This window comes from Caloenas nicobarica, chromosome 1, assembly GCF_036013445.1.
Source record: "Caloenas nicobarica isolate bCalNic1 chromosome 1, bCalNic1.hap1, whole genome shotgun sequence".
NCBI classification, from domain to species: Eukaryota; Metazoa; Chordata; class Aves; order Columbiformes; family Columbidae; genus Caloenas; species Caloenas nicobarica.
In genome coordinates this window covers 187,493,401-187,505,835 of record NC_088245.1, presented here as the reverse complement: position 1 = coordinate 187,505,835, position 12,435 = coordinate 187,493,401, and the positions used below count along the sequence as shown (strand labels likewise).

The following is a 12,435-nucleotide window of genomic DNA, read 5'->3' as shown; positions in this document are numbered from 1 at the left end:
ATATCTCATGGAGCTCAGGAAGCAAAACAAGCCAGATCTTTCAATGCAGAAACAAAATTGCTAACTCCAAACCAGATTCTGCTCTAAAAAATACAAATGCAGAGAATCTTAAGTGATGTAATTCTGCATTTACTTTGACTCTACACCAACAAAATAGACTATTTGCTTCCCTGCCTCACGTTTTCTGAAGTTTCATTAGGTTATGCAAGCAAAGCCTTTAGAAATGAAAAGCACTACAAAAGTGCTGATCATCATTGTTCCTTTCTAAGAAAAGAGGGTGAAAAAAAGGCAAGAAGACTGAACTTCATGCTACAGCTAAATAAAACAGCGCTCCAGGACTTCCTTAGATCAAAAATTCTGTTAATGCAAAATTCTGCTTAAACCCAACACAGCAGCAGCAGCAATATTCAAAACATCACTTTTATATTCAACATTGATAGGAAAACAAAGAGAAGTAAAAAGATTCTTCCCATATTTTAGCAGCATCTTTTATTTTTTCTAATACATCAGCATTTCCATCTCAAATGTGCTTTCAAAGCACCCAAAATCTAACTTGCAGAATTTGCTCCAGGCTGAAACTCTGCATGGATTTTTTCTCCCTGTATTTAGTCAAAATTTATAAGTAAATATAATTGGAAAACAAAACAAAACAACACACACAACAAATAACTGAATGTGTGTTTCAAAGCACAATTCAGTATAAACATGCTAATTCACAGGGGTAGCTCTTCAAGAAGAAACTCAGCCTCAGAACCACATCCATTTCAGGCTAATGTCACAATCAAATAATCTTACCTCTAGAATAGAAATATTGATGTCATTTGTACTAAATGTCACTGACTTCAAAGGATACACAAAATTTTGCAGCCCATAAGGGCTCCAGATTTTTAGTAAGATTTTGAAACACCAGGAGAGTCAAGATATCTGAAGTGGCTGGGGACAGAAAGAAAAAAACAAAGACAGCTAAGTATGAAGGCTCCTCTCAGCATCATTTGTCTTCTCCAAGTTGTATTTCCACTGTTCCAACAGCGTTACAACTCTCTGCTTGCTCTGCATCGCTCGTGACCTTGCTGGCAGGGGTGGTCTCCTCAGAGCTACTGATTCTGCACATCATGACCAGTAACATTTATTACTGATTCTTCCTCACTAACCTGCTTTGTTAAAATGGTTGGTGTTAGCTTAAATAGCACATCTTTGCTAACTCAGGTCTCTTTCAGCGAGACTCATTAGGGAAAAATTGCACAAAAAGCTGTGCTGTCATAGGAATTTTTTACAATGACGCTGGTGAAACACTGGCCCAGGCTGCCCAGAGAGGTGGTAGATGCCCCATTCCTGGAGACATTCAAGGCCAGGCTGGACGGGGCTCTGAGCGACCTGATCTGGTTGAAGATGTCCCTGCTCATTGCAGGGTGGTTGGACTAGATGAGCTTTGAAGGTCCCTTCCAACCCAAACTGTTCTATGATTTTATGATTTTATGATTCTATGATGTCTGTCTGGGCAGCTGCCTTTAGCAAGGCTGGAGTGGGAACTTCTGTAAGCAAGATGAAGGCAACCATGGGAAATGGGATCCTATATCAAGAATATAGAAAATCTAAGTCTGCACCTTTTTTTACATATTTCAGGTAAGCACCTGCAAACTTTGATTCCACTCCAGTCTGACTTGGTGGTCTATGCATAGAGGTACGATTCAAGCAATACAGGCTACATTTGATTAAGAGAGTAGGAACCTAAATAATGTCATTTATAAACTGAGAGCAACAGAGGACAAATATTGCATCGGTTTGGCTTCGGTCCTGAATTTGTCTGATATTTTAACTCCTATCTGAATATAGCAGAGAGAGAGCTGGCTAATCTTCAATAAAACGTATGCTACAAAGTCTGTTAAGATAACATCACTGTCTAAATTCCCTTGTTTTAAATTACTTCACAAACAACAACACTTCCCTGCCTTACTCATCCAGACTCTAAACCCAAATCCAAGCACCTTGCGCTGTACCACAGTATGAGAAGTCACCTCATAGTGCTGGGAAGCAGATACTGAACATCACTAGCAGTCACAGGGTCCAGTTCAGCAAGTCAAAGTCAAGCCAAAAAGGGATGAAGATGCAAAACTATATGCCACACTTAATCTCTTGGTGGATGCCTATAGAAAAGTGGAGAGCTGTGAAGCATAGCAGCTATGAAGCTGCTTCTCTACAGGTTGTTCTGGTAAAGAAACCACAATGTAGCACAGCTGAAATGGACTAAAAGCAAGCTAACTGTTGGATCTTAAAAAAAAAATCCTCAAGAAAACGTAATTTTGCAATGATATATTCTTGGTGCTACACTTTTTAATATTTGCATTAATGATCTGGAAGAAAAGCATCAGAGTAATTCACCACTGGAATAACTTATGAAGATCCTGCTTTCCTGGAAGTAACTAAATTCAGCTTGGAAGTTGGTTTGGTTTTGGGGTTGTTTTGTTCTGTTTCATTTTTCTCAGATATATACTCTTGTTTAAACCAAAATGATATGGAGGCTGTCCTATGACCCATGCTACAGCAGACTTCAGACTAAATAGTCACAGTGTTCTCTGCTGACCTTATTGCTTATTCTACGGGCCTGTGAGATGGCATGTAATCACTTGCTAGCAACATTTAACACTGCTGTGTTCCTTCTTTACTCTTCCTCTGTTACCTCATGGTGAGGCATCTGTTCCACTCATGCCTCTTATATGTGCATGTATACACTGGATTAATACCTAGCATACAGCTTGTCTTTGAGGATTGACCTGTGACCTATCTACATGAGCACGGCAAAGTCACTGAAGTTTTGCATCTGGCAAGAGGAAAGAGAGAGGAAGATGTAGCAAAACAGCCCTGAGCAGCTAAGTTGGAGGTGAAGAAGAGAGCTTGGTGTTGGACAGAAGCAGATGCCCCTCCCTAGCCTCTCCCCAAAGGTTACACTTCCGAAAAATATTTTAGCTAAAGAAGATGAGAGAACTAAAAGGTTATTTTTGCATGTTTTTATGCCGGGTTTTTTTCACGTATAAATTTCAGGAGAAGTTGGGAAGAATATGTATAGATGGGGGAAACGGACAACATAGGCTCGGGAGAGCTGCGAGACACTCTGGCATAAATATTTCCTTCCTGGAAGTCTCTTGAGCATCTCAGATCTTCCCTGTCCCCACCAAGGCTCTTCTCAGTTACATTTTCTCCCTACAGGCAGAAAATGATCCTGACCTTAGTCTTCTAGGCAGAAAGCAGAGAGTCTCACTTCAGCTGTCAGACAAAATAATGGTTACTGGTCACTGTCTGCAGTTCTTTTCCTCCAGCTCCACACAAACCTTGCCCAGGAGTTTCAAGTCCCGGTAGTCAACTGGAACTACCCTCGCCAAAGCCCCTAATGAATTCTTCTCAGCCAGTCTCAGAACTGGGACTGCCTTCATACTCTTTGACCCATGGGCTGCCTTTGACTGCCAGCCATGTGTCCTGAACCATGACTGTCCCTTAGGTTCAGTGACTACATCTCTTCCAAGAGCTCCTCTTACTTCTTTAGCTGTTTTTTCCCCAAACATTTTCTTTGAAGGACAGCTCTGCGTGGTCCCACAGTGCTACGACTTTAGTGCTTTCCCCTTTTCTGTCACCTGCATTTTAGACATCGATCGTCTTACCTGAAAAGTCAGCATCAGCCATTGATGTGCTAGCAACTTGCAGATCTCCTTTGGACCTGTCTCCCTTGTGGATCTCCAACCCAAAATCTCAAAGGCTTTCTCTAAGATTTCCTCACAGGCAACACAGATCCATCACCCTACACTCAATGTCCTCCTCATCTTGATGGAGCACTCCTCATACTCCTGCCTTGCACACCCAGCAAACACTTGTCCCGAGCAGTCTACAGGCGATGGAAACTATTATGACCACTATTGGCACAGGACACTTGGCAAAGGATTCTGCAGCAATTTTGTGTGGTGCTGAGACTTTTTTTCCAGAAGGACACTTTTTTGTTTTCCTTTGCTTTGTTTTTTTCTGAGACAAAATCAGAAGTTGTTAGGATCTGTGACTTTTTTAATCAAATAATCAAATGCTCCCTGCATCACACACACATGCCTCCCCCCAGTTCAAGAGCTCTCCAGATTTTCTAACGAGCAATTCAAGGACCATAGTTTCAGGAGTTTTAGCATTCCCATGAGACACAAGGGAAACAAGACAGAAAAATAAGGAGAGAAAGAGAAGGCACTGCTGAAAATTTTGCTCCTTTACTGAAGGGAGCAGGAATATTGTGCATTTATTGAGTACAATCAATGTGCAATCAGTACTAAAGATGGCAGCACAAACCACGTGGCTACCCCATAACCATGGAGAGGGTTGACTTCTCACAAAGCACTTTGAATCAGGACCAAAGCATCAGGTTCAGAGAGATGTCTAAGTCAGCAGGTTGCTTCATGCTGTGTTCCCTTGGACTCATACCCTGGACTCTGAGCTTGGCTTAGCAGTCCTACCCAGCCAAAGGGAGCTCTGAGTTAGTGCAGATTGCATCTATAATTCCTGTACACTGCCCATTTTAATGAAAAGCTTCACCTTGCCAACATAACGTTCTTTAAATTGACCATCCTTGCAATACTTGTGTCTTTTGATCCGCTGCCTCTCATAAAACTGGCTAACCTTTAAGTTCATTATGTTCCCAAAATTATTGCTATGTTCTTAAAATCATTGTTCTGCATTCACAGAATGAAACTATCCACTAAATTAGTATGTCATATCTGAGCTGCCTACCTGCAAATTTCTAGTCTCCCCGTTTAAGTGGAATTGACTTGCCATGGCACAATGGAAAGAAGATCAATAATTACAGACCCAAATTTGCCATAGATTTGTTAAACTTCACTTCCTGCTGTCATACCCTCAGTTGTTACAGTCAAAGATAAATCCTGGCAATCTGTTCTAGCTACCTTATATATACCTCAGTCTTCCAAACATTGAAAGAAAACCAGCTGGAAACACTATCCTTACTGTTATCAGTGAAGGCTGTATCCATCTACATAACTGTGCCCTCAAGAGGTTAGAGACAGCATAACTTTCACCTCAGTTGTCAGTTCTTCGAAGCAATCCAACAGAAATGTCCATGAAGCATGTTCTGAGACACTGCAGCAGCGGTTTGCTGCCCATGGACTGCAGACCACTGACAGCCACTGTGGAAATGGCTGGCCTTGGACTGTTGGCTACTTCTTGTCACTCACTACCAAATTGCCTTAGAAAAGGCTAAAAATAGCATTGTTTTTCATGTAAGCTATTGCTAAAAAAGCTACAGAGCTGCCACATGATCATGCATGGGAAAGGAAGCAGTTCCCGTAACTGTAAACGGGAGGAAAAGTCTATGTTGCAATCTTCCTACTAGTAACAGAAACCCAGCATGTATCATCTCAGAGTCATCTTAAAATGCATGGATGCTCTGTAGCCAGGATTATCTGAAACAGCAAATATAGACTAAGTACGTAAGATCAACCCATATCTAAAGAGCCCTTCTGACACTGCGTGGATCTGCAGTTTTTTGCAGGTTCTGCCATTCAATTTTTATGAGAAGAGATGATTTATGGTATAAGCACTCATGAATAATTCACTCCTGAGTTCCCACATACAACTTGGGGAAATCCCAGCTGTAAAACCTTGGCACCGTTCAGGTAACGCAAGCTGTGCTACTTTTATACAGGTGTTATTCCACTGACCTACTTGGAGTTACTCCTCCTTTGCACTGCTAGAAGAAGAGGATCAGGCTGTTTGCTTACCACCTCTGGTAAGCAAACCTCTCTGCCACCTCTTCACAGCAGTAAAAACACTTCCAGTGTTTCAGTAAGTTAGTTTTAGCAACCTTAGTGCTTTGGCTCACCACAGCTTCAGGGGCTTGTACGTCTCACCCACTCTTGAGTCATAATACTCCATTGTCAATTGGCTTAGTCCATGTTTTCAAATCATGTTGAGAAAATTACTTGGATCCTAGACCAATGGAACACCACTAAAGCCATAAACTAGCTACACTGACCATGTCTTTATGCTGGTTTCTAACTTCAAGAGAAATATGGTTTATTCCAACAACTAATCCTCCACCACTGGAGCTGGGGCCACAGAAGGGTGTTGGTGCAGATGGCTCAGACAAAAAGACAGTGAAATGAACTAGCCATCTCCTTACCCTAACATGGAGGATTAATTAACAGCATCACTCAGCGGGCTTTTTCTTCATGTAAAGATAGGAAGGGGTTCTTTTCCCAATAATAATAATAATAATTAAAAAAAAAAAATCCACACCAACTTGTGAGGGTTTTATTTGGTTAGATCTCCAAGTGGAGGCCAATTAAAATGGCAATCACTGAACTACCACTGAGCCATATTCAAAGCACGCATTGTGGTATATAACAAAACCTACAACTGTAGTACAGGGAACAAAGAGCTGGCATTCCCAGTTAGTAAATAAAGTGAACAGCTTGTGGCTATCTTGACATAAAACAACCTAATAATTATAGTGCCTAAGTTAGACATCTGAATAACTGTAGTCATGTCATTTAAACAACTAAACTGTATTGATTTATAGCAGCTAAGGATCTGATTAAGGATGTAAGGATCTGATCTTTACCCTAGTATGTCCCTTCAGTTCATCCAAATTATCGGCTTTCACCACCTCACCTCTCCCTCATGTCCCCACAGCTGGGTTTTAAGCAGGTTAAGAAACAAAGGGTTCTCACTTAGTTTATTTCTTACACATTTCCAGTAGCACTGAGTGAAATGAGAGACAACCATAAAAGCCAGTAGAGGGGAAAATTAGACATGCTGTGTAACTAATTTCTGAACTGTAAGCAAAGTTGTTGGCAATTTTCGTTTCATATCACAAGTTCACATTTCTTTGAATTGTCGCCTACCGAGGACAAGCACTACCTGCTCTCACCCTTCCAGGCGGGATGGGATGCTGGCTGGTCAGCTGGGACAAGCTCCAGGGGTGGTCTGAAGGGACCTCTCACCCCCTTGCACAGGAGCCACCATCCTGCCTCGGAGAAGGGTGCACACCTCGAGCCCAAACCAGTGTCACCAGTCAGGTTCCTCCTGCGTCCCCCAGCCAGCTCCCACTGCTGAAGCAGCTGCGTTTGCTGGGGTGGCTGTAAGCAGACACAGGCACGGGCAGCCCCGCTCCACAGGCAGGCAGGGGAGCACAGCCACGAGAAAGGGGCCAAACGCAGATTAAAACCAGATGAGCAGAGCCAGCAGTCGGGAAGAGCGGGCTGGTTAAAGCACAAGCCTGTGATGGGTCTAAGTGAAAATAACCAGACCGAGTGGGCTTGCAGAGTGCCATCGAACCAAAAATCCCCTTCACCTCCTGGCTGCCGGGCGAGAACTGTGTAACGGAGCAGGCTTCAAGAAGCAGCAGCTCCCAACAGAGTTAACTCTCCAGCAGCTGCTGCACTTTCAAATTGTCAGACAGATTAAACACAGGAATGAATGCCTGTGGGTCACAAAGCCAAGGGAAGGGTGAAATGACGGGGTTGGTTTGCTCTGAAGTGCAGAAACTATTCAAGAAGCTGGAGCCAGGGCTCCCCGTGGCCAGGAGGGAGCTACACCAGCATCACCTGGCTGGGGGCTTGGCACAGGGGCCCTTCCTTGCCTCAGTTGTCCACCTCAAGCTGGACAGCATTTGAGTTTTTGTCTTGTGCTTCCTGAGGGCTGCAGACTCGGGATGTATCCAGACTGTCCTTGCGAGGCAAGTTTCTGTCTGGAGGGGAGAGAGGTGGAGGTCCCACTGCAGCCTGCTCCTGTGCGGCGTGAGCCGGGGTGCCTGGCTGGGACCAGACACTGCAGGGGACCTCAGACGCTGGTGTCTGCGCTGCCCCAGCACCCAAAGCCCGGGGAAACACGTCCCCTTACAGGGCCAAGCATGCACAGGCAGTGGAGCGCTTTTGCACCAGGCGAAAGTGAGTGCCACTGAGCCACATGTCACCGATGACAAGAGAGTGATGATTTACTGGGAAAACTGCCCTATAAAAAACACGCTCGAGGATCCTGTTTATTGTCTCACACCCTTCAAATACTCCACAGTTACAAATACTCCATAGTTACAAATACTCCATACAATTACAAGCTAAAAAAAGGATGGGAGGTAATTCGCCCACATGCTGTCTAGCCCATAGATGCAACAAACCCACGGCACCATCAGCGGACAGCATGGGTCAGACAGCCCAGCGGGGCTTCTCCTGGGAGACTGTGGGCCACCTCCACCAGGGATAAACAACCCCCACTTCAAACCTGGGCCGTGGACTTGTTGCCAGATCCACACAGCTGCAGAGAGCAGAGGTGGAGGGAACTGTGCTGACGACGGGAGTAGGAAGGAGATAGAAGAGACATTGTTCCCACATAACACAGCCTCTCCTCTGCAAAACCACAACGCTCCATGGGGTTCTGCAGCCCCCATGCTTCTCCAGGTATCTCCACCCCAGGCGAGCGCTGCTGGAAACTACAGCCCACAAAACTGGTGCAAAGACACTGGCCCACAGAGGTCAGCTTTGAATGCAGCTCGCAAAGGTTGCACAGCAGTCAGGGACTAAATGCAAGAGAGTGACGACAGGTGGCTCTGCATCTTTGGTCCACATTAAGACATCCAGAAAACCAGCTCAATCGTCAAGGGAGCCAAGTGATCTCCCTCACTAGCAGAAAGTTTGACATAACTCCCTCCACTTCTCAAAGGACTAGAGGAGTCTCCACCCATGTAAACCTACAGCCTGAAGATTCCCCCATCCCCTCCCCACACAAGCACTTACCCCCCAGGAACTGGATGCCTCCTGCCACCCTGCCCACGGTCCTGGAGATGAGCTCGGACACGCAGCAGCCCATGAGTGCCGTCAGGGCCACCAAGAGGAGCAGCCCACAGCCCAGGCCCGTCACCACCGTGCAGATCCTCCACTCAGCACTTGGGATGGCCTGGAAGGAGGCATAGCGGCCACACTGCTCCACCATCACGGTCATCTGGCGACTCTCATCCCGCACTGGGTAGGAACACCTCCGGAAAGTGCCGAAGGAAACCGACTTCTCCAGCTGAGACCCCAAAAGCCAGTAGGGCATGAAGAAGCCCACACAGGAGGCAGCAGCACAGAGGAAGGAGAGGAAGGCCCAGACCACGCCAGCACAGGTGAGGCTGGAGGCCATTTTTGTATCTGCTCCAAGACCCCTCGCGATGGGGAGACAGAAAAGCAGCTGTGTATTTTAGAGGAGGTTTATGGATAATCCGGAGTCTCTCAGCCTTGACAAATCCTCGCACTGGGAGAAGCTCGAATCCTAACAGCCAGCAGAATGTTTCCTCCCATCATGAAGACAAAGGTCCCTAATGAAATAACACATAAAAAAAGGAGAAAAACACAAGTTCAGTAATACGGATATTAGAAAAAAAATGTTTATCTGCCAGAGCGTTTTTCCTTTCTACCGCAGTTTTCATTAGGACATCTCACTTTTCTGTCCCACCCTTGCAAGCAGCCGCTAGAACCGCTGCCAGCGACCCCGGCTGCCAGGGATGGCGGGAGGGTGGTGGGAGGCAGCCCGGCCAGCACAGGCTGCCGTGCGCATCCAGGAACGCTCTGCAGCCACCTTCAGGGGTTCCCCGCGTACTTGCCTACGCACTTTTCTCCACCGTACATTTTGACCTTTCCCATACTGATAGAGAAAAAAGGCGAGGTCTTGTTTATCCTTATCTAGTCAGGCCTTTCTCCTGCTACACCTGGGGAATGTACTTCATGGCCCGGTAGCTTCAATGTAAAACTGCTTGCAGTGCCTCAGGCTTTTCAAGATCAGACCCCTGTGGCAGAGGTAAACCTCATTAACACACCTCCAAGAGAAATGTTACAAGGTGTCATTTTTTCCAGCACTCCCTTAAGTTGTTGGCATCCCTTTGTAAGAGGAGCCCTTTATCACTTGATGTCCAGAATTGCCAGGAATCCCAGCTCCAGGTAAGCTCCTGGCAGGTGAAGACATTGCCACATCTTTCAGATTCACCTCCAAGAAACCGAAAGCAGCACATTATTAAAATACAGGGGTCTCTCTTAACATCTTTGCTTGCACTCAGCCCAGCTCCTTTTTTTCTTTGCTTCTTCCCTGTTCAAATCCAGGAGCCTTAGCCCCTCTGCATCCTTCTCAGACAACTCCCAGCCTCTAAGCTCAGTACAAGCACAACTAAGTGCTTTTGAGTGTCATAGAAACCTGCCTGCTGTTTCCCAGAGGTTGAGGGGCGTATTTCTTGTTAAATCCATGCTGGATCATTACTCCAACTGCATTTGTAAATTTATTATCATTTCTTGTAGTTGCTGCCAAATTAATTCTGATAGCTATTTACACGGGCTTTTTTTTTCCTAAGCATGATTAGATGCCAATCAGTGAATTCAATTTATGTACAGGCAGTAAAATTAATACTACTTCAGTACAAGGAGGGACTGTTGAGAAAGAGTCTGTAAGTGAAATTAAGCATGTGCACTACACAAAAGTTTTGTTTACTTTTAAAACACTAAGAAAAATAAGTGTCTTCCACAACGTTAAAAAAGGCCCGTGCTGCTTCTCAAGAAGTATATACCTATCTACTTGTAGCCTATCCAATAAATGCTTTTCAACCTGCAAAACACCAAACCCCTGGGGACCAAAACTTGGGAGAGGGGCATAGGGTGCCTGCATCCCTCCAGAGGCATCTTCTGGAGAAGGATCTGCCTGTGTCTTGGCGTGGCACCAAACTTCTAAGGCAAAGTGGGTCACAGCACTTGGGGAAGACCATTCCCAGATTCGGGGGAGGAGGTACGGCTGGAAATAGGGGACAACATGGAGGTTCCCAGGGGCAAGACCCTGCAAACCCGCCGGCTCCGGCGGAGCACCAGCTTTGCCTCCCCGAAGGCTGCCAGCCCACAGCCGGGGAGGCAAACTCGCCCTCCGGCCTCGAAACCCCGCTCCCCGCCCTCCGGGGGTAGGAGGGGGCGGCAGAGAGATCCGGACACCCCGGAGGGAAGGCGGCGGCCAGGAACCACAACTCGCCGGGGTGATGCGAGGGGAAGGCTGCGGGGCGACAGGGCGCCGCGCCCGCGGGGCCGGGAGACTGCGAGGGGGACCGGGAAGGGGCGGGCTGGGGTGCAGGGGGTCCGGGAGGAGCAGGCTGAGAGGGGTAGGGGGTCCGAGAGAGAAAGGGAGATGCGGGCGGGGAAGAACTGGAAAGGCAGAGGCCGGGAGGGCAGGGGATCCGGAGGGCCAGGAGGACGGAGAGCCGGGAGGACAGGGACACCGGGAAGGAAGAGCGGTCCGTGGTGGCAGAGAGATTCGGGAAAGAAAGGATGAGGGAAGGCAAGGGGATAAGAAGGCTGGGGATCCGGGAGGGGAAGGGAGTCTGGAGGGTCCGGTGCAACGGACAAGGGACGCGGCCGGGCGGGGTGTCGAGGCGGGGAAGGGGATCCGGGAGGGGAAGAAGGTCCGAGGAGGGAAGGAGGCAGGGTATGTGGCCGTGCAGGGTGGGTAGGGGTCTGGGAGGGGAAGTAGGTTCTGAGGGCTCGGGGATCCGGAGTCGTGCAGGGGATGCAGCGTACAGGGAGTGCGGGAGGGTAGGGGTCCCGGAGAGGAAGGGAGAGCAGGGGGTCCGGGAGGGGCAGGGGGTCCGGGAGGGGCAAGGGATACAGCCGCGCACGGAGTGCGGGAGGGCCGGGGTCCGGGAGGAGCAGGAGGGGCGAGGGGCCCGGGGGTGCCGGGATGGGTGCGAGCAGAGTGCCGGGGAGGCGAAGGGCTACTTACGGATACGCCGGGCGCGGGATGTGCCCGCGGCGACTGCAGGGAGCACATGGGCGCAGGGCCGGCGGGTGGCGGCCGCCCCAAGCGACTCTCCTCGCGGTCCCGGCGCGGAGGCGACGCGGACCCTCCGAGGCGGGCGGGACCGGGACAGGGACCCTCCCCAGCCCGGCTCGTCCTTCCCTTCCTTCCTCCGCACGTTCCTCTCTCCCCCCGTTTGATTCCTCGGGAGGCAATGCACTCCGCCGCCTCTCCTCCCCCTTCCCCCGCCGCCGCCTCCCCGGGCGGGACTCGCCGCGGACGGCGCAGTTGCGGGGCCGCGGACGGGGCCGGGGGCGAGGGGCCGGGCGGCGGCGAACGGAGGGAGGGGAGCGCCTCCCCGAGCCCTCCCGGGACGCGGGTCCCGGTTCCAAGGGGTCGGAGCAGTGGGTGGGTCCCGGTTCCCTGAGCCCTCCCGGGGCTGGGGCAGTGGGTCTCGGTTCCCGGGGGCCGGAGCGGTGGGTCCCGGTTCCCTGAGCCCGCCCGCGGCCGGTCGGTCCGGGGGCGGTGGGGAGCCCTGGGGCGCCGGCGGGGTGCGTGGGGCGCTGGAGCCGGGGAGGAAAGGGCAGGAAAGGAGATGAGAGGAAAGGAAAGGAGGAAAAAGCCGGCGGGGAAGGAGTGTCAGAAGGAAAGGGGGGA

At 48.9% G+C, this 12,435-nt stretch overlaps 1 protein-coding gene across 1 annotated transcript in view; it reads right to left on the bottom strand.

Annotated features, from left to right (window-relative positions):
- The window catches only part of LHFPL6 (LHFPL tetraspan subfamily member 6), a 146,078-nt gene extending 134,106 nt beyond the window's left edge, over positions 1 to 11,972 (bottom strand). Inside the window, exons 1-2 of the mRNA XM_065648767.1 lie at positions 11,764 to 11,972; positions 8,775 to 9,334 (exon numbers count right to left, since the gene is read on the bottom strand). Of these exons, the coding sequence (XP_065504839.1) occupies positions 8,775 to 9,159 (385 nt within the window). The 5' untranslated portion in view covers positions 9,160 to 9,334; positions 11,764 to 11,972. The remainder of the gene's footprint in view (positions 1 to 8,774; positions 9,335 to 11,763) is intronic.
- Positions 11,973 to 12,435: the final 463 nt, after the last annotated feature.